This window comes from Helobdella robusta (genome assembly GCF_000326865.2).
Source record: "Helobdella robusta unplaced genomic scaffold HELROscaffold_3, whole genome shotgun sequence".
In the NCBI taxonomy this organism is placed as follows: Eukaryota; Metazoa; Annelida; class Clitellata; order Rhynchobdellida; family Glossiphoniidae; genus Helobdella; species Helobdella robusta.
Window position 1 is genome coordinate 1,038,678 of NW_008704501.1, and position 26,959 is coordinate 1,065,636.

Genomic DNA, 26,959 nt, shown 5'->3' on the forward strand with positions numbered 1-26,959 from the left:
AATTGCAAAATGTCTGAAAGAAAAGCTTCTCAGGTTTATAATATAAAACGTTCCACATTAAAAAGAAAGATTAAGGAAATAAAAGAAAAGCCTGGTTTGTCAAGTTCAGATGTCACAAAACCTTACCAAAATGTCTCTACGAAAATCTTTACAGATTCTGAAGAGAAATGTCTTGTGGATTATTGTGTAGCATCATCCAAAATGGGATTTGGCCTTAGCCGTATTAAACTGAGACAACTTGCTTATGAATATGCTATAAAACTTGGAAAAACACAATTATATGCTGAGAAGGACATATGCGTCATGTGTGGTGAGGCTGGCCGAGACAACGAAATGTGGTTTCGTTGCAGAAATTGTGCCAAGTGGGCTCACGAGCTCTGCACGAGTGTTTCTAGTGCAGTTGATTACATTTGCGAATTTTGCATACATGAATAATCTTATTATTTCAATTTTTGTTTCAATTAAAAATACTTCAAATGTGTTTATTTCCATGAATTTGTTGCTATTCTTTAATGGTCCATTTGGTACTTTACCCGGTCCATCCAGTACACCGCTATTGTACCGAATGGACCACCAAAAAAATTGGAACAACCCACCTTAAAAATTAAATTATAAAAAAATTACGTTATTTGGAAATATTAAAAAAATACCGTCAACTGTGCAAGATAATGACAAATCAAGATCAGTTATTAAAATAGCGATAGCTGATTTTGTTGAGCAAAGAAAAAATATTTAGTGAGCGACAAAAAAAAGCGGTCCATTCGGCCCCCGTCTCCCCTAGGCTATTCAGGAATGATCCATCCATCGTTAGAGTTTTCGAGCTGATGTAGCAGTTGTGTTAAAAATTAATTTCATTTCTCTTACTTGCTGTAATTGGAAAACTGATTGAACCATGATGATGGTAATCAATGTGTAATACTTGAAAATTTTTTATTTATTAGTTTCTTAATTCATCAACGCACATAATTCTACGGTCAGTTGTTGCTGTTGTCGTCACTCTGCTGTGATTACCCATCAATACTTCGCCAAGGTCATCAATCATTTGTGCTTTTGTTTTGCGTTGTCGTTGTTATAGATAACATTTTTGTTGTTGGCTTGTTCGCTAGTGTTTCAAAGGAATCCTGTCGTACTTTTAAATGACGCTAATGACGATGACGATCTCGATGACAGTGATTATGATGATGTTTGTGATGGTGATGGGATGAGGAGGAAGAGGAAGTACAAGGGGGTAAGCACGATGGTCGTTTATACAATACAAACATCAATTGTTTACCTGCTGTTGCGTCATTCATCGGCAAAGTTAAAAATCAAATTGGTTTTTTTCCTGTATGCTCCTTAAACAAATAATGTAAAAAAAATACAACTTGATGATTATGATGATAGTGATAATGATGGTGATGGCGACGGCGATGAGGATGAGGTGATTATGGTAATGATGCCGCTAATGGTGATGGCATTGATGGTGTAATTATGGTAATGATGAATATGCGCATCAAGTTAACGTTGGTTTGTAGCAATTAAATAGAGCCATTCATTCATTCATTCATTCGTTCGTTCGTTTATTCATTCATTCATTCATGCATTTATTCATTCATTCATGCATTCATTCATTCATTCATTTATTCATACATTCATTCATTGAAATTACCATCTTGCTTGCTCGTTACTACTTCTGTTTGCCAGGATATGATCGTTGTTTAATTACTCTGGTGGCTTTCTCAACTATAAAAGAAGTGAGAACTATTTCATATTAGCTGGTGCAAGTCAGTTAGTTAGTGTGACATGACATTACAACGCCGGCGTAACACGTGCCAATATTAACGCAGTACTAGCTTACATTTATATATTATTTAGTAACATTAACTAAACCAATATATGTGTTTATATATGTACATATATAAACATTTATGTGTTTATATATGTACTGAGCGAACATTTACATAGTTATATGTCTATATATGTATGACACGAACATTTACTTATTTATCTTCAATTATCTTTCTGCTTCAGTTATTTTCCTTATTTTATTTCATTAACTATTCATGTATCTACCTGCGGTGGCCACCACAAGACAATCAGTCTTATTCGGTCTCCGCATATTCAACTTCATAACTTTTATTCACTTCTTTGATATGTTGTTGATTATGAATAAAACTTTGAAAATGAAAAATGAAATGAAATATAATTATATTAATTATATAACGTCGGGGTTACATCAACTGACATTAATGTAAAACCAACTGACATTAACTAACATCACCTCAACATTGGCCAGCATAACGAGCATATGGCAGCGGATTAAACTCATCGTTGTAAGTTTGTTTATTTTTAATTAAATTATAATCTTAATTTGTGCACAGTTTGTTTGTTTGTCCAGGCTGATTGAGTTGTTAATGTCATAAAAACGTTAATGACAAAAATGTTTGTGCTGCTGCTACTGATGATGGTGATGATGATGACGAAGAAGGTGATGATTGTAATGATGATGATGGTGACGACGATGACAATGATAATGCCACGATGGTGACGGTAAAAAGTGCAATATTAATTTGGATAAGATGATGATGATATCGATGGCAGAGGATGATGATGAGGAGGAGGAGGATAGTATTGATGAGATGATGATGATGAGGAGGAGGAGGATAGTATTGATGAGATGATGATGATGAGGAGGAGGAGGATAGTATTGATGAGATGATGATGATGAGGAGGAGGAGGATAGTATTGATGAGATGATGATGATGAGGAGGAGGAGGATAGTATTGATGAGATGATGATGATGAGAGATGATGATGAGGATGATGATTAGGAGGATGATAATAATAAGATGATGATGAGGAGGAGGAGGATGAGAAGGGGATAATACAAATAAGAAGATGATGATGAGACGGATAATAATGAGATGATGACGATGAGGTGGAAGTGGAGGATGGTGAGAGATGATGGTGAGGTGAAGGGGAATAAAAATGAGATGATGGGGATGATGATGACAGAGGTGATTATGATGATCTGATTGTGATTTAGGATGTGTAGATTGTTATGGAAAGCTATATTAGGCAAGGATAGAAGGATAAAAAACAAACAGCTTTGTTGATAATGATAACAATAACATTGAAGACCAGCTATGGTGGTGATGATGATTTTTTATGCATGCAATACTCTAATGTGTTGATGTAAGAAATGCAATTGAGAGATGAAGACTTTGTGTCGTATTGTTGTTTTGTGTTGCTGTGTGGTGTGTTGTATGTGTTGTGGGCCGTTGTGTGGTGGGTTGTTGAGTGCCATGTACAGCGCTATGATGTGTTGCTATTTTCTGCTTGAATTACTTTTCAACACTCTTCTAGACTAAGTAAATAGTTTATTTTTTAATAACTTTAACTTTTTCATTTTACGTTTTTCAAGGTTAAAGCATAAAAAGTTTTATTCAATATTTCATTTCATTGTTTAATTTTAGCAAACATTTTAACAATTATGGTTGTCAATGGATGTAGTTTTACATACTCAACAAAGTTTCAGTTGATAAAGGTTTTTTAAGCATTATTTTAACGAGACAAACATGAAATTTTTGAAACAAATTTTTCAGGTATTTCATTAACTGTTTGGTACGGAATTGCGAAAGCATTTCTAGTCTAATTTATTTTATATTACATTATGTTGAGAAACTGCATTTCATCTTATAGTTAGAATTTTTCCATGGTGAAGGTAGTTGCCTTCTATTCACTTTCAGTTCGAGGAAGTAAAAAGCATCAAAATATAATAATAGAATACAATAAAATAATAAAATGAAAAATAACATAATATGCTTCATGCAACGAGCAGGTATCTTACATTTTATTGCCGTTTTATGAGTTCACTTCACCTGTTACCGTTGTTTCACATGCACAAATTCGTCAGCAAATTATTTAAATTAGAAAATTTAATTTAATTTCCAACACATGTAGAAAGTCAGTTTAAATGAATTAATGCGATGTTTTGAGGTGCTGGTGCAAGTTTAAATGCTCACTAGTTAATGCAGAGTTTGAGATCTGCTTTGTACAATCATAGACTAGTTGAAAGCTATTTTTATTTTAAAATATTGTAAGTGAAAACTGCAGTAAAGTTGACTAATTTTTTTGAACCAAATTTTATAATCCATCACAAAATTGGGTAAAATTGAATTAATGTACACCATATCAGCTGTCTGTAATGTTGAGAACAGAAAGAAGATTGGCAACGATTGATGTTACTTCTGCATTCAATGTGCAGAATTCTGAAATTTTACCAATGCCATTATGTGTTATTAGTTTTATTGTTTCAATTTTAACAGGTGGGTGCCAAGTTGTCAATTTTATTACTAAAACGGGGTTTTTCATAATTAATCTCATTCTTTGGCCCCCTGATTTATATACGCCGAGTACGCTCTAAATTATGTGATCACTATCAAAGCAGCTGGTCTTTAATATAATTTGCACACCGATGTATAGATTTTTATTGACCAGTTATATCGTCACAAACTTCGTACTGTTGTTTCAAAATTAGTGAACGTGTTGACGTAGTAGATCTTTAGTGACTGCAAACAACACAAACTTTACCTGAATAGAACTGAGAATATGTGGTTGTGGGCTATCGTGGTACTATACTGGATGCAGATCATTCTGTAGAAAACTTATTTCAATTTATTAAGTTGACGACGTTCTCTATCAACTGTCCAAATTAAATTAATCAGGAAATATCTGTTGAGTTTTGTGTTTAGCCTGGCCATGTATGGCTATGACATCGAGTTATTTTTTCCAAAGGATGATGATCAATCTGCTTTAAACGCAACTGCCAGATTAGTTTCAAGCTCTTTAAAATTTTGGTCTCACTTCTGGTTGTTAGGGATAAAATGCATCGGCTCCGTAAGTACGCTAAAAGGGTGTTATACAAATTAGCTCGTCTGGTTGATTTAAAATATTGTTGTTGCTTATTAATGGCAGCTCTGATTGGGAAGAGGCAGAAAAGGGTGGTATGAAGAGATGAGCAACTGTGGTGATAAAAGAAGAGGATTCCATATGTTGATCCGTTCCGACTGATTAGAAAAGTATGGCAAAATTTTAGCCAGCCAAATTTAGACCAGGATCGATTTGAACATTTATATTTAGGTGAGTAGTGAAGGCGATGAACGTTAGGCCATTGCAGTGATTGCTATAACATCAAATTGATTGCATATCTCTAGCGAAGATATACCATTAAGTCTTGAAGATGATGCTGATGACGATTATGATAACGGTGAAATTGTTGAACAATCTGTTTTTCAAACAATGCCTTGCTTTTAGTGGGATTAGAAGCAGGATTAGACGACATGCATGCGTTATTGAACACGATAGCACTTATTTATTACGGTCATTTGCTATTATGTAAGGAACTGTAATTCTTCAAACTTTAAATTGTTCACGTTTAAATATTAGACGCCAAGCGAAACCAAAATGGTTTTGGTTATTTCGTTCGATACTTCATTTTACGGTGTTAATATTTTATTGTCATTTTTTCTATTAGTTTTCTCTAAGTTGAGTACTTTTTAGTAAAGTAAGAACAAATGCAAAAAAATTGAATATGTTGGTGTGTTTTTTATTCTAGCAGCTGTGTTTTTTCAATCATTTCATAACTAATTTTAAATGTAGATTTATGTGCACATCAAATATTTACATTTATTTATATAATTCGTCTGTTGAGGCAAAATTTTATTTTCGTATGCACATCACCAACTGAATCTTTAAAATGAAAATTTTGTGTGCAAGGAATATTTAAGACATCTTGGCAATTGTTGTTGAAGAATTATTTCAAAAACTGCTCTACCTGCTGTTCTTACGTGAGGAAAATAATTTGAAAATAATTTTCAAGTTGTGAATATTTGAATTATTTTTTCTCATGATTGCGGACAATGACAGTCTATATTTATTTGAGTGATATTAATTAGAAGTTGGTTATATAAATTACAAATAGATATATATTTAATGGATCATCATCTTCAAAAAATTTTAAGCCTTTTTTTAATTTTCAAATTGTCATGCAATGATCCCGCAGACCGTTCCATCTTATTTCTTCTTTACATATCTTGACTACGTCACGTTTCCTTCATGCTCGTCAACTTTTACATTTAATTTTTTGACTTATTTATTTTCTGCCTTGTCAATCATTGTAGCGCAGCAACAGAAAAAGAGGTTTTCGGTAAAAACTATTGATAAGAAACGTTAGTCATTGCAGTTTCTTTTAGAAGTAATTTAAAATTTAGTAAAACATAAGAAACTGCTGAGTCAATTCAGTATCAACCATTAGGAGTTTACACCAATCAGTGTTGATGCATTATCACTCATTACTCGAACAGCAGATAGTAGCTTCAGGAACATTTAGCGTTACACACGGTAACAGCATAAGTGATTAGCAACATTAAAAACAACAAGAAGGAATCTTGTATGCATTTATTCGCTCGCATACTTTTCTGACTGACGTGTTCAACTGTCTGTTTCTAGGGCTGTCCCCTTTTAAATGATCCTCTTTCTCATTTATGCACATAGCGTTTTTTTATTTAGTGCTTGTAGTGGTAATTTATTTTTACTCTTTTCTCTCCTTCTTTCATTTCCTGTGCTTCTATTTTTCCTCATTCTCATCTCTTCTTTCTACATCTATCTCACCCTCTCTCTTATTTTCTCCTTCATGAAATGTATATATCATCTTCGCATCTTCAACATTTATGTACATGGAGTTGGTGTAAGCAGCTCATCATCAAACTAATTCATCACACATACTCGTATATAATATATTAACTTTCATGTGCGTGCGTGCGCGTATGTGTAGCGTTTTGTAGGTTACATATTCTGAAATTGTTGTAGAGTGTGTATATGTTGTATTTATATATGTTGTAATATATGTGTGTTTTTCTAGGTTGATTTGTGTGTATGAGCATCTATTTTCTATTCTTGTTATATTGTACTTGTATAAGTGTACTTCTATGTTGTTATATTGTATAAGTGTACTTCCATGTAGTCTGTTGTGTATGTACTTTCATGCTTTTGTTGTGTGCATATATGCATGTATGTATGTTATGTATGTGTGGTTCAGATTATTCGTCTAACTGTCTAATTTTTTCGTTTGTATTCATTTCTAAGAAGAAATTAATAATAGAGATAAATAAAACTACAAATAAAGCGTAAATAAACGATACTGAACTATTTCAAAACTAAACTGTTGACTATAATACATTAGTATGCCATTTCATTGCAATTGTAACAACGATGATAATAGCGATGGTTCATGATCGTAATTTATTTAACAGTACTTCTTCTCCTCCGCTCACTTAGCACACGCTATTGCGATGGCTTAGTTCGAATGGAGTGCGCTTGTTCTGTGTGTGCGTGTGCGCTTGTTCTGTGTGTGTGTGTGTGTGTGTGTGTGTGTGTGTGTGTGTGTGTGTGTGTGTGTGTGTGTGTGTGGAGCTGTCTAATGTTGGGAGAGCTTTTGAGCTTTTCTGAGACCAGCAATGGTCTATAACGTTTTTACATTTGCTAATAATTAATCATAGTAATAGTAATGGGAATATGAGTGATGCTAGTGGGATGGATGATTATAGCACTAATATAAAAGTGAAATGGTGGAGCTGTCTTGGTGTCTACGTTGTTGGTGATGATGGTTATCCACGTCGACGTTGAAGAAAATATTCTTGCCTCTGTCCGTGATAAACGGTTTAGCACCATCATATAGAGGAAGTTCTTATAAGTGCTGCTGCTTCTTCCATCTTCCTCTCCATCGCTGGTTTGCTATTCTTATTTATCATATTTATCATTTTTTATTGCGATGTTCATCCGTAAGTATATTTTCAGTTGGCCAGTTTGCCTGTTTGTTACTACATGCCTGCATCTGCAGTCTTCATATACCAAGGTTGAAACATTGGCCTGATTGTATGGCTTACACACCTTTACGTGAACCAATTTATTTAATAGAAATTATTTAATTTTATTTTTGAGAATTATAAAATTGTTAGTTAATTTAATTGGAAGAGAAACACTTTCATCCCAGATTTTCGGCCTATGAATATTAAACTAGTCTTTCTTGTACACCTGCCTCAGTGATTTCAACGTACATAAATACGCGTACAAACCACGCGTCACACTCATTGCATATGATAGGCGGGGATTTCTTTGTATTTGAACACAGTTACCGTAACAGCAGGACCAGGCACCGTTAACTATTTCGCTATCACGCCGCCCAAATATTGTGCTTGGATGAATGTTTATTTACTTGGCAGTATTTTAGCCAACCTGAAAAAATTTTTGTGATCAAATAGATTTGAATCATATAAATTCGGTTGAAGATGAGAATCTTCAATTCCTATTATCCCTCTACCCCTTTTATTTTTGTTAAAATACAATCGATCAACATCAGCATTCGAATGATGTGCTCCTTCCATATTTAGCAATTTTCTTGTTTTTCTATAAATTTGCTGTTATTCTGATCATCGCCATTCAATTATACCAAAGCTGTACTTTCTGGCTGGGGTTGCCAGATTGTTGATAGCCATAACTTTATTTTTTGCTTCAGCTGTGTTGTTAAAATCAATTTCACCCAACAATAGTGTTCTTTTTTGAATTGTTCCTTCATCATTCGTTGTTGCGTTCCTTCTGTTTCCTCCATTCCCAAATATCTGTACCTTTCTTCTGCATCTACACCTCTGAAGTAGATCAGCATTTATACCGCTTTTTCGCATCACAGTACCACTTCTAACAACTAGAGTAGCACATGTGTCTATTCCAAATTTCATTTGAACATCACGACTTATTATTTAATATCGTCAGCGCTTTTTTGAGTTGGTCATCGTTAGGCATAAAGAGTTTCAGATCGTCCAAAACAGTAACGGTGAAAGGGAGTCCCCCAGAAAAATTTCTCTTCCAATCTTTACAGTTTTTGTCATTAACACACCTTAATCATAGTAAAGGCACATTTTAGTTTTATATTTTGACATAGAATCTCCAATAAATTTTCTGAAATCACTGGGGATTTTGTAAATGGTCATCACATCTTGAATACATGAGTGTGGTACACTATCAAATGCTTTCTTATAATCAATCCATGCTATGCTTACCCTAAATTTTTTTTGCTTTTGAGTGCTGATCGAATTATTGCCATATTCACCAATACTCGATCTTTACATTCCCTGGAAGACTTTTTACATCTTTTTTGTTCTGAAGAAAATAAGTCATTTGCACACAAGCAATCATATATTCTGTTTAATATGGCACCGGTGAGAATTTTAGACATTGTAGGAAGACAAGTTATCAGTCTATATTTATTAGGGTCTTTGGTATCTGGTCTTTTGGTCATAAGGATTATTGTTATTATCATTATTATTATTTTTATTATTATTATTTTTGTTATTGGAAGTAGTAGTAGCCGTTGTTGCTGTTGTGGCGGTGGTTGCGTTGTTAATGTTGTGTTGTGTTGTTGGAGCTGCTTGTTGAAACTTAACTACTGTTCAATACTTTTTACATTTTTAAAATTCAATATATTATAAAAAAATACCGTAACTACACTTGACTGGGAAAGCATTCCTACCATGTATAATTTAAACCAAAAAGGTTCAACGCATGAAGGGGAGGATGGTTGTTAAGAAGAAGGTTTCAAATTTAATGAAATGATATAAGTAATTGCTTCGCTACGAAACTTATTTCCAGTTGTCACGCAAGAAATATTTTTGGCTATCCATCTGCTTGATGTTTTAACTGTATGCACTCCGCTACGCAGTTATGCAACCAACAATTTCTAAAATGTACATAATAATTATCACGGTTGAAGAGCCAGTTATAAATTTATAAAGGGCATTTTGCAACGTTGGCAACAATTTTAAATTTTGTTGATGGTAGTTCATAATCAGTTGTTTTAACTGTTCAGTTCAAACATACTCACGAAAGGCAATACTCTTTTTTATTCGTACGTATTAAAAATTATAATATTAAAGATTATACAATTATCGGTTTATATTATTATCTATCATTAATACTATGTATATTAAGTACATTTTTTTGTATCTGACGGAAATAATGAACTGACTTCTTAATAGCTTTTAATGGTTGACTGATTGGTTTCACATTTCACAGCATTTTTGTGATACTGTTGCAGTCTTCGATATATTGCTTGAGTTTACACAGCTCACGGCGAATAGATCTTTTGATGCAGTTGTTTGCAGCAAGCTTGTTTGAGATCGTTTCTTAAAAATGTTCGTCGTTCGCTCCCCACATTCGATCATTTTCTACTGTTATTTGGCATACTTTTTTACTTATTAAATTGTTTCATTAACAGATTCACTTATTGATTTTGTTTACGGTATTGTTTTGATTTGTTGTTGTTATTCTTATCATTATTTTTGTCGTTACATTTAATTAGCAGTCAATAAAAAAACTGGTGGTTATAAAAATAGAGAGGTTCGATTGCACGTTATTTTGTTGAAGCAATTTATTGGCAACATTAATCACTCAACTTCATACCACCATCTGCATCGTAGATATCTCCGCCCGCGTTGAACATGACCCTACAAAGACACAACTGGTGCGTCCTGCCGACCATCCGACCCACGTTCTGTAACGTTTGTGGCGAATCACTGCAGAGTGTCTCCAGAAGTGGAGTTACGCTGCACGGACTGGCTTGTGAAGGTTTACACTATTCTTATGGCTGTTTTTGTTGGTTTTGATTATCAAATGTTTTCTTTACTACTATTCTTATATATTTATAAATGTATGTGTTTGTTTGTTTGTGTGTGTGTGTGTGTGTGTGTGTGTGTGTGTGTGTGTGTGTGTGTGTGTGTGTGTGTGTGTGTGTGTGAAAATTTCATTGAAATAAGGCCAGTTCAAAAATTTTTTAAATTTATATCTATAGATTCATAAACTTGTACTGTATATTTAATTTATTTAGCAATTTTGTAACTGAGACAATGTGTTTATTCTCTCAACGTGGTGATCAATTATGTTCAGCAAACCACCTAACTTAGCAAACAAACATCCAACAAAAAACCTACTATGTAACCTACCAACCAACCAAACACCCTACCAACCAAACAAACAACCAATCAACCAAATAATTATACAACTAAATAACCCATCTGCCAACCAACCAAACAACCAACCAGTCTGCAAGTACAGAACGCACAAGAGATGTGCCATAAAGTCTCACCCAACTTGCAAGTGGAGCACTCTGGCCTCTATGGAACATTCCATCGTCGAGGATGCAGAGGGGGTCAGTCATGTCATGTCGTGTCACTTTCATCGTTTGTACATCATCTTCGTCGAGTAGTTGCTGCATTCTTGCATCTGCTGTGCTTTCTGTTTCAGTGTTAATTAACCGTTTGCTATCTTGTTATTTGTGAAGTGGGATTGCGTTTGCAATTACATGTGTCCTTGACCTTGAATTGTCATTAATAATGATCTGCCGAGGCTCATACGTGTAACTTTTTGAAATTTCTTAAATTTTATAAACAAAACTACATCAGTTTATTCTTTTGTAGCTCAACTTTAGAAAAGTTGCTTAAAATTTATTAATTTTCGTTTGTAGTCCACACTTTTCACTGCAATGAATTATGTTGAATGTTTGTTTGCCTGAAGCAGATGATTTTTTTTTGTTAAACATCGAACCATTTCACACCAACATTTATTTTTATTTGTCCATAATTATGCAAATTTAAATACTTTTGAAATTCGCTATAATTTTATAACCATTTCAGCCTATTTTAAATAATAATTATTACCATACTTTTTATGGTTCACATTTTATTTGTTATAATTAAAAGAAGAAAGGGAATAATAATAATAATAATCTTATTATTATTATTACCACTATTGTTAGCACTGCTTTTAATTTACTAATTTTGCTTTAATTAAAATGGATTGGTGGCAACAACAAAACAACGTTGGGACGAATATGACAAACAACATGCCAGATGCAAGCTCATTAATCAACATCACCAATCATTGTGAATTTCAAACTTTTTTAAATTATGGATGCAGAACGTAACAGTTGAATGTTTCAGCACCACCTACATACTCATCAATAGCATCATCGCTAAATTGTCAACAAATCCAGTGAGATGGACGACATGCTTATGCTAGCAAACTCATTCATTTGAACAATTAAATATTGTAGTATAAATGGACAATTCATTCTGCAGACACTTGTATATGAGTTAAAAATAAAATGTTGTCTTACTGTCTGACTTTTTATCTTTATATAAAAATGCTGTAAGTTGAGCTGGTTGGTTTCTTACCTTAGCTGTCAACAACTTTTGAATCTACAAATTTTATTGTCTGTGATTAATGGTTTTCAAACGAATGATGTTTATAATAATAGATTGTTATCTCAGGGCCCGTTCTTCTCATTTCTTCTTTAAATGTTATTTCTATCATATCTCTGAGTTTTCGTCTCGTTATCAGCAATATCAAGTGTTATGTTTTAATTTTTATATCATTTAATCATTTATCATTATCATTTAAATCATTCAAATTTGTACATCATTTTGTTCTTATATTTTCATAATGTCTCCTCTTTTGTTCTGCTGTTGTTTTCTCTTTCATTTTGCAGAAGGTCATCCATCGTTCAACTATTTTTAAATCTTCATCACCGTTTGTTTGTTTCTATTTTCTGCGTCGTTTCATTTTCTAGTGTGTTGCCTCCAACATCTGCGTATATTTGTATGTGTATATATGTACATGCGTGTATGAATAGGTTTTTCTGTATGTATGTGTATTTACGAAATTATGTTTGTATATGTAAATGTTACTACACATGTATATAGTGTACGCTTAAATACACAACAAGCAGATGAGTCATTGGCATTCATTGTTTCTATGGAAAATGTATAATAAATGCTTTCAAAATATTATGTAATTAGTTATTTCTTATGCATGCAAAACTCGACATTGAAGATATAATAATAATAAGAGCTGCGTTTTCTTTGTATGATCGATCACCATTGTTTCCACCATCATCATTACTGTCACAGTGCTATCATCGTCCTCGTTATTGTTATCATCATCTTTATTATCGTCAACGTTATCATCGTCATCTTCATCACTACCATTACAGAATCTTTTGATGCCTCACCAATGGCAAATGGGCAACTTTCCAGCAAATTCGAAATGTCTGGTCTGCAAGAAATCTTGTGGGAGCATGTTGAGGCTGCAAGACCTGTCTTGCCTTTGGTGCCAAGCAACTGTTAAAATCTTTTTTTGTTTTAATTTTTATTTTGTCTACCGTTTGAACGATGCTTTAAACAACCTTGCACAATTTTTGTACTCATTTGTCAATTTCTCAATGATTTATAGGTTATTCACTATTTAAGTTGTTTAGATATTTAATGCGCTGTTATCACGCAAGGTTTACAGGTCTTGAATCGATTTACAAAAATTTTCAATTTTATTAATTTTTTATATTTATTAATACAATCAGCAAATAATTTTTGGGGATAGAATATTTTTCAGTTTTTTAGATTTAAAATTTTTTAACATCTGATGAAATTTTTTAACATTAACCTGACTCGTTGTAAATGCCATTTTTAGATGATTGTGTAATGAAAGAATGAATACAAAGCAATGTAAACTGCTCCATTGCAGACACTGCACAGTTTCATTTTGTACATGATGCAGGTGCACAGTGGTTGCCAGCACAAGACACCTACATGCAACCTTGGTCCCGCCCACGTATCCATCCTGCCACCTACTTCCATTACAATGATGGACGAGGGTGGCTTCTGGAGAGCCCAGAAACCTTCCGACAGCAGCCCTCTGTTGGTCTTTCTCAATTCTAAAAGTGGTGACAGTCAGGTCGGTTGCCTGCTAAAACACTGCTACTTTGTATCAAAACTGTTGTGCGTGTTATGATTTTGAAATGTTTTTGCATCATCTACAATGAAGTAATGGTTATCTTTATTATTGTTTTGTATTGCCTCTCAGCTTGTTTTATATTGTTACAAGTTCTAACACATTAGCTTTAGGGAAATATTAATTATATGCCTGTGGTCAATTAAGGCCTTATTGAAATAAGGAATTGTTTAAAGTCTTATACGACAAGTTATAAATATTTTTTGTTTGTTTGTTTGTTTATTTGTTTGTTTGTTTGTTAAATTGTTTGTTTGTTAGAAGCTTTGACATTTTTATCTAAGAAGGCATTTTGAATTAAAAACTGCGGAACATATATTTTATATGTTAAAAAAAGTTCAACAAATTTATCAGACTCACCAAGTGTAAAAGGCTAAAATTGTCAAAATTTAAAAGCTACTAAAATGGATTCCTAGTTTTTTTTTCAAAATTTGAATTTATTCATCAGGTGACTAATATTTATTATCTTTGTATAAATTTGCTTTCAACTTTTTATTTTTTGTTGTTTCCAATGTAGATATTATAAATCAACATACATTGTTTAAATTTTGTAGGTTCATCAGAAAATAGTTTATTTGATCAATAATGAAGGAATAATCTAGGTATAATGTTTTAAGAACAGCTAAGTTTAAAAATTTAATATGTTCACTAAACAGGGTGTCAAAATGTTAAGAAGATTTAAACAGTTGTTAAATCCGGCTCAAGTTTTTGATCTGATGAATGGAGGACCAAGAACTGGGTTAGTTGAAATTGGTAGGATGTTGTTTTTTTTTATTAAACGAATTTACAAATAAATATTTAAACCTTATATAACAGGTTGAGACTTTTCCAGAATTTTCAAACATTCCGTGTGTTGGTGTGTGGAGGAGATGGAAGCATGGGTTGGGTCCTCAATGAAATCGACAAACTTGGTCTGCACGGACAAGTGAGTGTCTTGGTGTATGTGTGTATGTATGTTGTATGCTATTTAGTAAAGTTGTTATTTCCGATTCTTCATAAGCTGTTTTTAATCATATATAAAAGTTCGGGGTCATGAAAGTCATGATAATAAAAAGTCATGTTTATCTATGTACATAGTAAATTATGGTTCAGTTTGTCTGACTTATCACACTATTTATTAACATAACAAATAGAAAATAATGAGGCACCACGATACGTTCTTTCTTATGCCTCCAACAAAAATAAATATTAATAGATGATTAATAAATAACTAATAATAATTACAAATAATATGGCGATAAGTTAAAGATAATAAGACTTGTGTAATTGTCATTATAATTAGTTAATTACCGTGAACATTCGTAATAATTTATTATAAAACATTTTATGCTCATTTCGACTATGAATAATTTACTAAGTTAGATTTGCCATTCAAAAAGAAATTTTTATTTAGTAACAGAAACAGAACAATTTTTTACATGCTGCAAAATTAGCCAGGATAAAATTTATAAAGTTTAAAAAAATAATGTTCATTGTCATGCCATGTCAAATTTTTAAAAATAAAAATCTAATACAAATCAAAACAGAACTTAAGCAAAGTTTAAATCTTTTACTCAATAACTTAATCAGAATTCTTGGTCCCACACAATTTATGATAACATTTAATCAATAAGATCGAAGCATATTAAACGAGCATGGTGGAGGTCTGTAAGTTACAATTATAAAAGAATTTCTGTGGGACATCATTTAGTATTTCTATGGCAAATATTTTAAGTTGTATTATTTCGAAGATGAATTTTAAAATGTGAATTTTGGCTATAATTTTTAATGTCTGTCATTTTTTATGGCCTATTTCATGTTACATTTATTTTAACTGTATTCTTTTATATTTTGATTCAGTGTCAACTTGGGATTTTGCCATTGGGTACTGGCAATGATCTGTCAAGAGTTCTTGGTTGGGGTGCTTCCTTTGATGACGATACCCAACTTTCTCTGATGCTGGAGAGGCTGGAAAGAGCCCAAATACAAATGTTTGACAGGTTCGTCCAATGTGTCTGCAATCTGTCTTTGTCTGTTTGTCTGCCTGTTTGTCTATGCCGTCTGTCGGTTTATCTATCTTTCAATCCATATCTTTATCTATCTGTTTGTTTGTCTGTCTATCTGCTGTTGTCTATAAGAAAAAGAAAAAATTTTATTTAGCTAGAAGCAAGGAGACTGAAGTTCGGCAGAACTTTTACGGTCCCCGGAAGATAATGACAAAATAAAATTTTAATTATAAATTTGTTGAAAATGAACTATATGATTATTGTTTAATGCCCGCTCAGCAAAATATAAATTATGAAGAATATATAATATACTATCATAATAATTAGCGCAGACTATGTCCGTATGATCGTTTCTATAAACGATCCAGTATAATAATAAATATACAAAAAAAATGAAATATAAACAATTAATGAATAAATAAACAATTTCATATAACAGTAGTCTTTTTCAATCAATGAAATAACCTCATATTAAACAAAACTGTTAATCAGAACTGTTAATCAAAACGGTTAACTGTTATTTGATTGATCGATTTGTTACGTCAGTAAAGGTTTTGGCTCATTTTTTATTGATTGTTATATGAATAATGACGTTGATGAAACTTTTACATTTAATTAGAAGATTATATAAATAATAGAAATAAATTTTGCAGATGGAGCGTGCTCTGCTACGAAACCGACGCCAGACATTCAAGAAGCATTCCAGTTAGTGTTACAAATTAGTTCTTAAAATATTTTGGAATCACTCATGACATTCCAACATTTTGATATTGTTGATCTATTGTAGCTTCATGATTTGTCTTTTTATGTGATTTTTTATATAAGTGCACACAATAGTGAATTTAGTCAAATGCCAGATGAAATATCGCTTTTTGACCGAATCTGAATATAAAAATGTCAGTTTGGAAAAAAATCGACTGTGTGAAAGTTAAATAAGAAAGAATTATGAAAATTGTTTAAAATAAAATTTATAAACAGGGCAAGATTTTTTTTCAAGTTAATTTTGTTCAAAGCATAATGAAAGAAAAGTTGAGATACATATGAACTTTTTTATATAAAATTGCTAAAATAATGATTTCATAGTGTATTTGATACTTCAACCCTTCAAAACAGCTAGTGCAGAGCTCAAATTTTTTGCTGAATTTTATCTTTTTTTTGTTTATTGTTAAAAACATTTCTAAATAATTATAATAACTATAATAGCGTCTCACCACGAAACATTGACTGCAGATAGAACCGATTGTTGCATTTGAGGACACGGCAGCCGACCACCTATCCAGAATCTTGCATTCTCAGAGTCATAACGTTGTCATCTCTTCTGCTATGTACTTACAACATGTTTTTTTTTGTTCGTTTATTTAGAATCATTTAATTTCAATTATTTAACTAAATCTATATTTTCAAATAATTCCAGAAATTTCTGCCATAAAACTAACTGGTTAAAGATAATATAATTACATAATTTTTTGATTTTCTTTCTTCAAGAAACTTTTTATTAACTAAATTAATTTATAGTTCACGACTTATTTCTCAGAACTTGCCAATTTATTTGTTTTCTGTTTTTTTTTTTTTCTGGCGTGTACATAATTTAAATTGAACGCTGTCAGGGTGCTTTGCAGTATTGTGCAAGAAATTGTCTCAAAAGTGGCATCCACCATAGAAGTTCTGGAGGGGGGAACAACATCTGACGATTCACTGGCCTACAAATGTATGATGCTCAACGATAAGATGGATGCATTGCTGAAGACGCTCGCTAAAGAATCCAGTCTTGAACAGGGATTAATTGAATCAAAGAATTGCTCAAAACAGCAACACCATTCTGACAAACAACTAGATCATTCTCAACCTGATGTTGAACTTTCTACATCACCATCTTTAGACATGCCTGCAACGCGAACGACATCATCAGTTGAATCCCCGCTAACATTGACAACAACAACGACGACAGCCACAACATCCTGCAGTAGAGGGACGTCCAACAACACTGCCAACTCATCTTCTTCTAAGGTTTTTAATTGGTTTATTTTGTGGCAGTATATTTCTTGTCAATTGTTAAATTTCCATTGCTTGGGTTTCACTACGCTTATATCGGCTGTTTGTTAGGTTTTTTGTTTAGAAATCTTGTAATCGATTTTTCGATAACTTGCCATTGTCCGTTTAAGCGGAAATTTTGTAATTTTGATTATTTTTGATAACAATACAAAAATTATCAACAGACTTCAATAAATTAACCAATTAAATTAATTAATAAATATCTTGAATCAATAAATTGTCGGGCCAATAAATTACAAGTAAACGTGTGAAGTGTGGATGTTGCAGCCTGTGTGGCACGAAAGTTTAGCTATTTAGTTATGAATATAGAAAGATACGTTAACAGTTCTGCGTATGGCGGGGCTGCATAATAAAAACAAAAAATAATATTATACCGGATACTTATTTGCTATTTAGTATTTGAGAAAGAGGACTTTTCAGTTTAAAATTGTCACTTTTGTTTCTTGCGTTCTCATGATTTTCTTATCAACTAATCAATAGATATTAACTAAACGATTGGTGGTACAAAACGATTAAACACGTCACGTTAATTTTTCATGCTAATTTGTTGAATTATTGAATTATTAAAAGTTATTCATTTACAATTGAGCTAAAAAAATGTTTGTTATCATGACAAAACATATTTACTGTCTTTGTAATATTTGAATTGTGTTTTTTATTTCAATTCTGCTTGTAGATTTGTTGACCACGCCTAAACTGGCGAGTTGAAAAAATAGTTAAATGTTTTAATTGTTTTACATGTATGAAGGTGGTTTTTAAAAATGAGTATCTTTCTTGCCTTGATTTGTATATATATATAATTTCAAGACCGTATGCTTTGGGTTTTTTGATGTTCTTATATTCAATAATAATATTTAATATTTTAATTCTTTCTTGTCATATTTTGTTAATGTCGTGTGTGGTTTTGGCTCGATGTAATAGTCAACTTGTTGCTATTTTGTTGTTTAGTGGTTGTTGTGATTATATTCTTGCATCAGCAGCAGACAGCCTACAGGTCGAAGGAGCAGTTGATGTGCCGGGCCAACAGCTTGAAGAAGGCTATCAGAAATATTGTTGAAGTTACTGAGAGAAGTAATTGTTTTTGTTGTTTTGCTGGGCTATAAATGTCTGGATATTTTGTGATATAAATTTGACTTAATTGTGTTTGCAAAAGATTTATTTATCAGTTGTGTTTATTGTGTAGTTGTAAATGCATTATGTGCATTAGTACATTTAAAAAATATTTTTTTAATTTTTAAAAATTTTCAAATGTCTAGTAAAACCACCAATCTATGAAAGTTATGATCTGATCATGGGCGTACTTTGTTTCATATTTTTTAAAATTTTGTGGCCATTAATAACTTGTTGGTTTACAGTCTTTTTATGCTAATATTTCTATATATTTATTATACTTGATCATTATTTTTGAAAGCTGTAGATGAACAAAACCATCAGACGATCTGTTTCAATATGGAAAATTACAAGCGGTCACTGATGAACAAATCTCCATCATCGTCACCTTCACCCATTCCACTGACAAAACCGAACGTTGAGAACCTAACATTCACATCACCCACCATCCGTTCATCTCCTGGAAACATTCCTACTGCAACTTCTGTCGCCACCATAAATGATGACTCAGCACAGGCAGCGTTAACAAATTCAAACATCATTTCTTGCTCAAGTTGTATTGACACTGGAAGCCACGCTGCTGCGATTAATGCTACTACAACAGCTACTACTTCAAGATTAGTTGCTAAGATGTCGAGAAGCATAATTGACAGTGTTTCTTCGTCATTGAACTTCAACAAGAAGAACCTCACTATAGCAACAACCAGCCTAGCATCAACATCAACATCAACCATTCCTACTTCAGCGATAAATGCAACAAAAGCGCCCTCTGCGGATGTTTCTAAGAAAGGCAGCAAATTATTTCCATCATCAACCCTCTCTCTATCAAAAGTATCAACATCAGCAACATCAACAACAACGTCAACATCAGCAATAACACCTGCATGCAAATCTACAACGTCCACCACCTCCTGCTTAATAAACCCTACAAAAAAAACCAAACCGTCTGTCTTTCTCTTTCCATCACCAGCTAGAGGAAATAAAAATGAAAAAATTGACACCAGTACTAGTAACCAAAGAGGTTCTGAAGACAGCGCTACACCGAACTCTGCAGATGACATTGACAAGAATGTTGACGGACGAAACTGTTCAGATGCCAAAGATTTCGAAGATAATGGCGAGGTCGATGACCGCAAAACTTCCATTCCATGCATTTCAATAAGTGATTGTGAAGATTTCGATCTAGATGAAGAGGTTTTTTCATCTTTTTTCTACGTTCATTCTGTTTTATTTGCTCTATATATATATATATATATATATTGTCGGAAATTTTAAAATAATAAATAATAAATTAATGAGGAGGAGGATTTTTAAAAGGGTGACAAGGCCCCACGTTGGGCGCCAATTGTCGGAGATTTTAAATAATAATAAATTAAAATGATAAGAGGAAGCAATCTCCTCCTCTATCTTTCTCAGGGAATTTTTGTATGGTCCGACAATAATTTTTGTGTATATTTTTATCGTGAGTTCGACCAGTCCTGTGTGGCACTGGGCTTTTTCGAATTATATGATTTTACTGAGTAACACACGAACGCGTAAAAATATTCGATAACAATTTTATTAATCGACGGAAGTAAATAAAAGGAATTGAACTAATGAACTCTATAAGAATGTAAATGTCAATGAACAAACTGGAATACAGGAATTAGAACTCTTCTTGTTGGGTCTTCAACTTGGAATATGTTTCTTGGCGTTTTAATCGTGTGTATCCGATGGTGATGTCGATACAACTCCAATAAATAAAAAAAAAAAAATGAATCACAAAAATCGGAGCCTATGGAAATTCCAAGCTGCGTGTGAAACTATACCAATGAGTATAGAATCCAGCAAAGAACCCTAGGTCCACAAATAGCACAAGAAACAAAACAACGAGGCGGATTCGTTTTCACAGAACCCAAGGCCTGTTTTCACTGGGCCTGTCTGTCAGTCGGTCGGCTTTCGCACAACCCTGGCCTGTTTTCACTGGGCCGTCAAGTCTGATCGGCTTTCGCACGACCAAGGGCCTGTTTTCACTGGGCCTGTCTGTCAGTCGGTCGGCTTTCGCACAACCTTGGCCTGTTTTCACTGGGCCGTCAAGTCTGATCGGCTTTCGCACGACCAAGGGCCTGTTTTCACTGGGCCTGTCTGTCAGTCGGTCGGCTTTCGCACAACCACGGCCTGTTTTCACTGGGCCGTCGAGTCTGATCGGCTTTCGCACGACCAACACAAGACAACAAGAGTCAGAACAACACTGGAAACAAATTGTGTGACTCTAGTACGCGTGCGAAACTATGCCAATGAGCATAGAGTCTCGTACTAAATCCACTTTTGAGAACTTAAGGCGTTTCTGAAACTATGCCAATGAGCATAGAATCACGCGTTAAGTCTCTTAGATACCAGAACAGGCACTGATTACTCGAAGCTGCCTAACTGGTGAACCCAAGGCTGACTCTTTGAGAACTTAAGACGTTTCTGAAACTATGCCAATGAGCATAGAATCACGCGTTAAGTCTCTTAGGGACCAGAAGAGGCACTGATTATTCGAAGCTGCCTCACTAGTCAACCCAGAGCGGACTCTCTCTAAGTCTTTTCACACCCTTCCTTATCAAAACAAAATTAGATTTTGTTTCGGGTGTTTTAAAACATAAAAATCTACAAGGCATGTCCAATTAATCAGAAAAAGTATTAATTAAATTTTAAAATAATTTATAATAATTTATGACGTCATCTAAATTGCAAAACAAAAAAAATACGTTGTCACCTATCGAGTAAATTAACTTGCACCATGCCCCCTATCGAGTGAATAAATTTCGCGTTGAAAATTTTGCAGTATTTTTAGTCAGCATTATTTCATAATTCTGACACTTTCCACCACCCCCTCTTTCTGGTTGAAATAAGGTATGGCGAGCAAATTGTACAGTTCAAATGATAGTTCTCTATATAATGGCATATGCATAAAATAACAAAACAATGACATTTGTCTGAAAATTGTACAGTTCAAATAAGTCTCTATATAATGGCACATGCATAACAACAAACAAAATTAAATTAAAATTAAACAAAACACAGGAAACAAAAAAAAAAAAAAAAACATTGTTTTCATACATGCTTCAATTTATTTATGTGTACGACAATGGTTTTATAACCATTACACTTCTTAATCTCAAAATTTACATCACTTATTTTTCTTGAAATCATGTAAGGGCCGTCATATAACTTTGTCCCCTTAGGATACTTATTTTTAACGTGCTTTGGATTATAATAATAAACCATTTGTCCTTCTGAAAATTGTTTATCCTTTACTCTTAAGTCATACTGTGCAAGTAATATTTTAACATCTTTTTCTTTATCAACAAATTGACCCAAATCTGGTACTACTGAATGTTTGATGACGTCTTTAATTAAGGATAGGTCTTTGTCTTTCACTTGTTCTGCAACCCAATCAACACCGTTTTCTACTTTGTTTTCTGTTATAACACCACATACTGCTCTCGACAATCCATCAGCGTTTGTATGTTTACTTCCTGGCCTATGCTCAATAGTGTAATCGTACTCTTCAAGAATTTCAATCCATCTTGCTTGTTGTCCTATTGGTTCTGGTGTTTTTCTCAGCCACTGAAGCGCTGCATGATCTGTTCTTATTTTGAATGAACGACCGATCAGATACTTCCTGAACTTTTTCACAAATGTTATAATTGCAAGTAATTCTTTCCTGGTTACATTGTAATTCATCTCATGTTTATTAAATAACTGACTACCGTAACAAATGGGTTTTTCTACTCCATCTTGTAATTGTGAAAGTACTGCACCCATAGCTTTATCTGAAGCATCGCAATCTAAAATAAATGCATCCTCGTCATTAGGTAGAGCTAATATTTCAGAACTGATTAATTTTTCTTTCAAACTATCAAAAGCAGTTTGGCATGCGTGCGTCCATTGAAACTTGTTACATTTCTTTGTCAATTCATATAACGGAGCTGCTATTTCTGAAAAATCTGGTACAAATCGTCTGTAGTACTGGCACAAACCTACAAACGCTCTACTTTGTTTTAGTGTAGTTGGTACTGGCCAATCTTTGATTGCTGTAATTTTAATTGGGTCCGTTCCGATCCCTTTATCACTAACTATATAACCTAAACAGCTAACTGATTTCTGCATTAAATGACACTTCGACGGTTTGAGCTTTAAATTTGCCTGGTGCAATCTTTGAAACAACAGTTCTAATCTTTTTAAATGTTCGTTTAAATTTTTACTAAATATAATTATATCGTCTAAGTAAACTAAACAGGTTTCAAAATTTAATCCTATCATGATATTGTCCATTAATCTTTGAAATGTGGCAGGAGCGTTACAAAGTCCAAATGGCATTCTAGGAAATCTGAAAGTACCGCGATGACAAACAAACGTGGTCTTATTTCTGTCTTTAGGATGAACTTCAACCTGATGATATCCTGATCTTAAATCGAATGAACTGAACCATTGGGATCCAGACAACAAATCGAGACATGAGTCTATTCGAGGAAGTGGATACACATCTTTAATCGTTATTTCATTCAACTTTCTATAATCCACACAAAATCTGTAGGAATTATCTTTCTTTTTAACTAATACTAAATTAGAAGCCCATTCGCTCTGACAAGGTTCTATAACTTTTTGCTGTAACATCTCTTCTAACAAATTGTCAATGATTGGTAGATGTGCTCTAGGTTGCGGTCGCAATGCTTGGCGAAATGGTCTGTTTGCTCCGGTATCAATTTCATGTTGCGTTACATTAGTTCTTCCTAAATCAAACTCGCTTAATGAGAGAATATTTTTATACTTCAGCAACAACTTTCTCAAGTTACCACGAATATTATTTGGAACACTGGAATGTACCTCATCAACTATCGTTTTTATAGTCTCATCATATTCTTTGGTGGGCTTGTTATTTGATTCTTGAACTTCATCATCAACTACAACTACTTCATGTAATTTGGTGATTACTTGATCCTTAGGTATTTCAACTTTCTCATCAGATATGTTACATACTCTAATACTCGTAGACGGTTTATTGACATCAATTAATGATCTCGCAGTTAACAAATTGTTTTTGATTTTATTTATGCTAGTTGACCATGCTGTATTCTGTCCTAAAGGCTTCAAATTTGATTTTTCTATAAACGTCTGAATGAACATTTCACTGCGGGGTGGGATGACAGCTGTAACTTTCGAAATGCATCTTATATCTGTTTCTTGTCTAGATTTTACGAGGTTGTAACTTTTTCCGTTTATTACAATACTACTTCTTCCAAAATTCCAAATGCAATTGTTATCATATAACCAATTCTTTCCTAAAATTATATGATCAACGTTTGGTGACACATAGAAAGTTGTAAGAATCTTCTGATACTTAAGTTCTAATGGCAGTGTAATTGTTCCGTTTACTATTAACTCCATGTTATTAACTGCATACAATTCTTTGTTACTTTTCAAAATTTTCAAATCATCAACAAATTTCTTTGGACAAAGATTTACATCTGCACCACTATCTAGTAGGCATTTTAAATGTTTGTTTCTAAATACAGCTTCTAAATGAACTAATGCTTCCTTATCATGGTTACACTTGGAGGGTGTTTTTACTGTTTGAACGTTTCGATTTAATCTCGTCGTATTTTTAAAACTACCAACATTTTGTCTGAAGTTATTAGTGTTCACTTGACTGAAGTTTCTGTTATTTTGCTGATAACTACTTTTTCTTTGGTCAATCGTACTGTTGTTTCTGATTAAATTATTATTATTTCCAAACTTATTGTTAACATCTTTTCTCTGATTGTTATTTCTGGTTTCAAACTTATCTCGTTTAATCTCATCAATCATGCTGAACAATTTTTCTATTTTGTTATTCATATTTGTAATTGGATCATCCTGTTTAACAACATTGGATTTCTTATCATCAAACTCGTCATTATCTTGAACTATCTGAATTAAAGATCTCGAATGACTTCTCTTGCCATCATCTGATAAAACTTTATATTTTTCATATAGTTGACATACTTCATCTAATGTTCTTGGTTCTTTGTCCTTTACATAAAACATGATATCTTTATTACCAATGGCATTAATTAAATGTTTTACTGCAAACTTTTCTCTCATGGCATTACTTAACTCTGGATAGGATAGCCTTGACAGTCTGTTAACTTCCTGGGACACATCTCGAATGTTCTGATCTTTTTGTAATCTAAGCTGCGATAAACTATACTCGTGTGTTTCTGAATAGTTCGATGGTCCAAATCGTTTAAACAACAGCTCTTTAATCTCGTTATACGTGACTGTGTCAATATCTGGCAATTCGTGAAATACACCTCTTGCTTTCCCATCTAGTGCATGCAAAAGGGATAGTGCTTTTTCTTGTGATGTCCACTTATTTACTTTTGCGGTTATTTCAAATTGACAAAAATACTCCGTTATATCTTCTGAGCCATTAAATCTACTAACTCTCCACTCTTTAGTTTTACTAAAAATTCTATTATTTACATTTACTTCCTCATCTGGCATCTCACTTTGCCTAGGATGTGTTTTGCGATTTGGCATGGTGCAACTCAAATACAAATCTTAATACTATCAAAATATCAAATGTGTGCAATTACTCGATAATGTAATAAAAATGCAAAAAAAACAAGAAAAATTGTTATATTTTACAACGAGTTACTCAGTAAATCAATCGTAAACGAAATTCGATACTTCAAAAACTGAAGTAATAATTAAAAGTAAAATGGAAACCTCGATAATTTGATAAATTGTTATTCGAGGCCCCACGTTGGGCGCCAATTGTCGGAAATTTTAAAATAATAAATAATAAATTAATGAGGAGGAGGATTTTTAAAAGGGTGACAAGGCCCCACGTTGGGCGCCAATTGTCGGAGATTTTAAATAATAATAAATTAAAATGATAAGAGGAAGCAATCTCCTCCTCTATCTTTCTCAGGGAATTTTTGTATGGTCCGACAATAATTTTTGTGTATATTTTTATCGTGAGTTCGACCAGTCCTGTGTGGCACTGGGCTTTTTCGAATTATATGATTTTACTGAGTAACACACGAACGCGTAAAAATATTCGATAACAATTTTATTAATCGACGGAAGTAAATAAAAGGAATTGAACTAATGAACTCTATAAGAATGTAAATGTCAATGAACAAACTGGAATACAGGAATTAGAACTCTTCTTGTTGGGTCTTCAACTTGGAATATGTTTCTTGGCGTTTTAATCGTGTGTATCCGATGGTGATGTCGATACAACTCCAATAAATAAAAAAAAAAAAATGAATCACAAAAATCGGAGCCTATGGAAATTCCAAGCTGCGTGTGAAACTATACCAATGAGTATAGAATCCAGCAAAGAACCCTAGGTCCACAAATAGCACAAGAAACAAAACAACGAGGCGGATTCGTTTTCACAGAACCCAAGGCCTGTTTTCACTGGGCCTGTCTGTCAGTCGGTCGGCTTTCGCACAACCCTGGCCTGTTTTCACTGGGCCGTCAAGTCTGATCGGCTTTCGCACGACCAAGGGCCTGTTTTCACTGGGCCTGTCTGTCAGTCGGTCGGCTTTCGCACAACCACGGCCTGTTTTCACTGGGCCGTCAAGTCTGATCGGCTTTCGCACGACCAAGGGCCTGTTTTCACTGGGCCTGTCAGTCAGTCGGTCGGCTTTCGCACAACCTTGGCCTGTTTTCACTGGGCCGTCAAGTCTGATCGGCTTTCGCACGACCAAGGGCCTGTTTTCACTGGGCCTGTCTGTCAGTCGGTCGGCTTTCGCACAACCTTGGCCTGTTTTCACTGGGCCGTCAAGTCTGATCGGCTTTCGCACGACCAAGGGCCTGTTTTCACTGGGCCTGTCAGTCAGTCGGTCGGCTTTCGCACAACCTTGGCCTGTTTTCACTGGGCCGTCAAGTCTGATCGGCTTTCGCACGACCAAGGGCCTG

General features: G+C 33.6%; 1 protein-coding gene across 1 annotated transcript in view; it reads left to right on the forward strand.

The window, feature by feature from the left end:
- The window catches only part of HELRODRAFT_128981 (hypothetical protein), a gene marked incomplete at both ends in the record, with an annotated part of 58,274 nt that overhangs the window by 11,911 nt on the left and 19,404 nt on the right, over positions 1-26,959 (forward strand). Inside the window, 12 exons of the mRNA XM_009021035.1 lie at positions 10,511-10,658; positions 11,132-11,238; positions 13,081-13,209; positions 13,641-13,817; positions 14,528-14,610; positions 14,688-14,796; positions 15,711-15,888; positions 16,516-16,565; positions 17,087-17,181; positions 17,464-17,707; positions 18,886-18,979; positions 19,320-19,539. Of these exons, the coding sequence (XP_009019283.1) occupies positions 10,511-10,658; positions 11,132-11,238; positions 13,081-13,209; positions 13,641-13,817; positions 14,528-14,610; positions 14,688-14,796; positions 15,711-15,888; positions 16,516-16,565; positions 17,087-17,181; positions 17,464-17,707; positions 18,886-18,979; positions 19,320-19,539 (1,634 nt within the window). The remainder of the gene's footprint in view (positions 1-10,510; positions 10,659-11,131; positions 11,239-13,080; positions 13,210-13,640; positions 13,818-14,527; positions 14,611-14,687; positions 14,797-15,710; positions 15,889-16,515; positions 16,566-17,086; positions 17,182-17,463; positions 17,708-18,885; positions 18,980-19,319; positions 19,540-26,959) is intronic.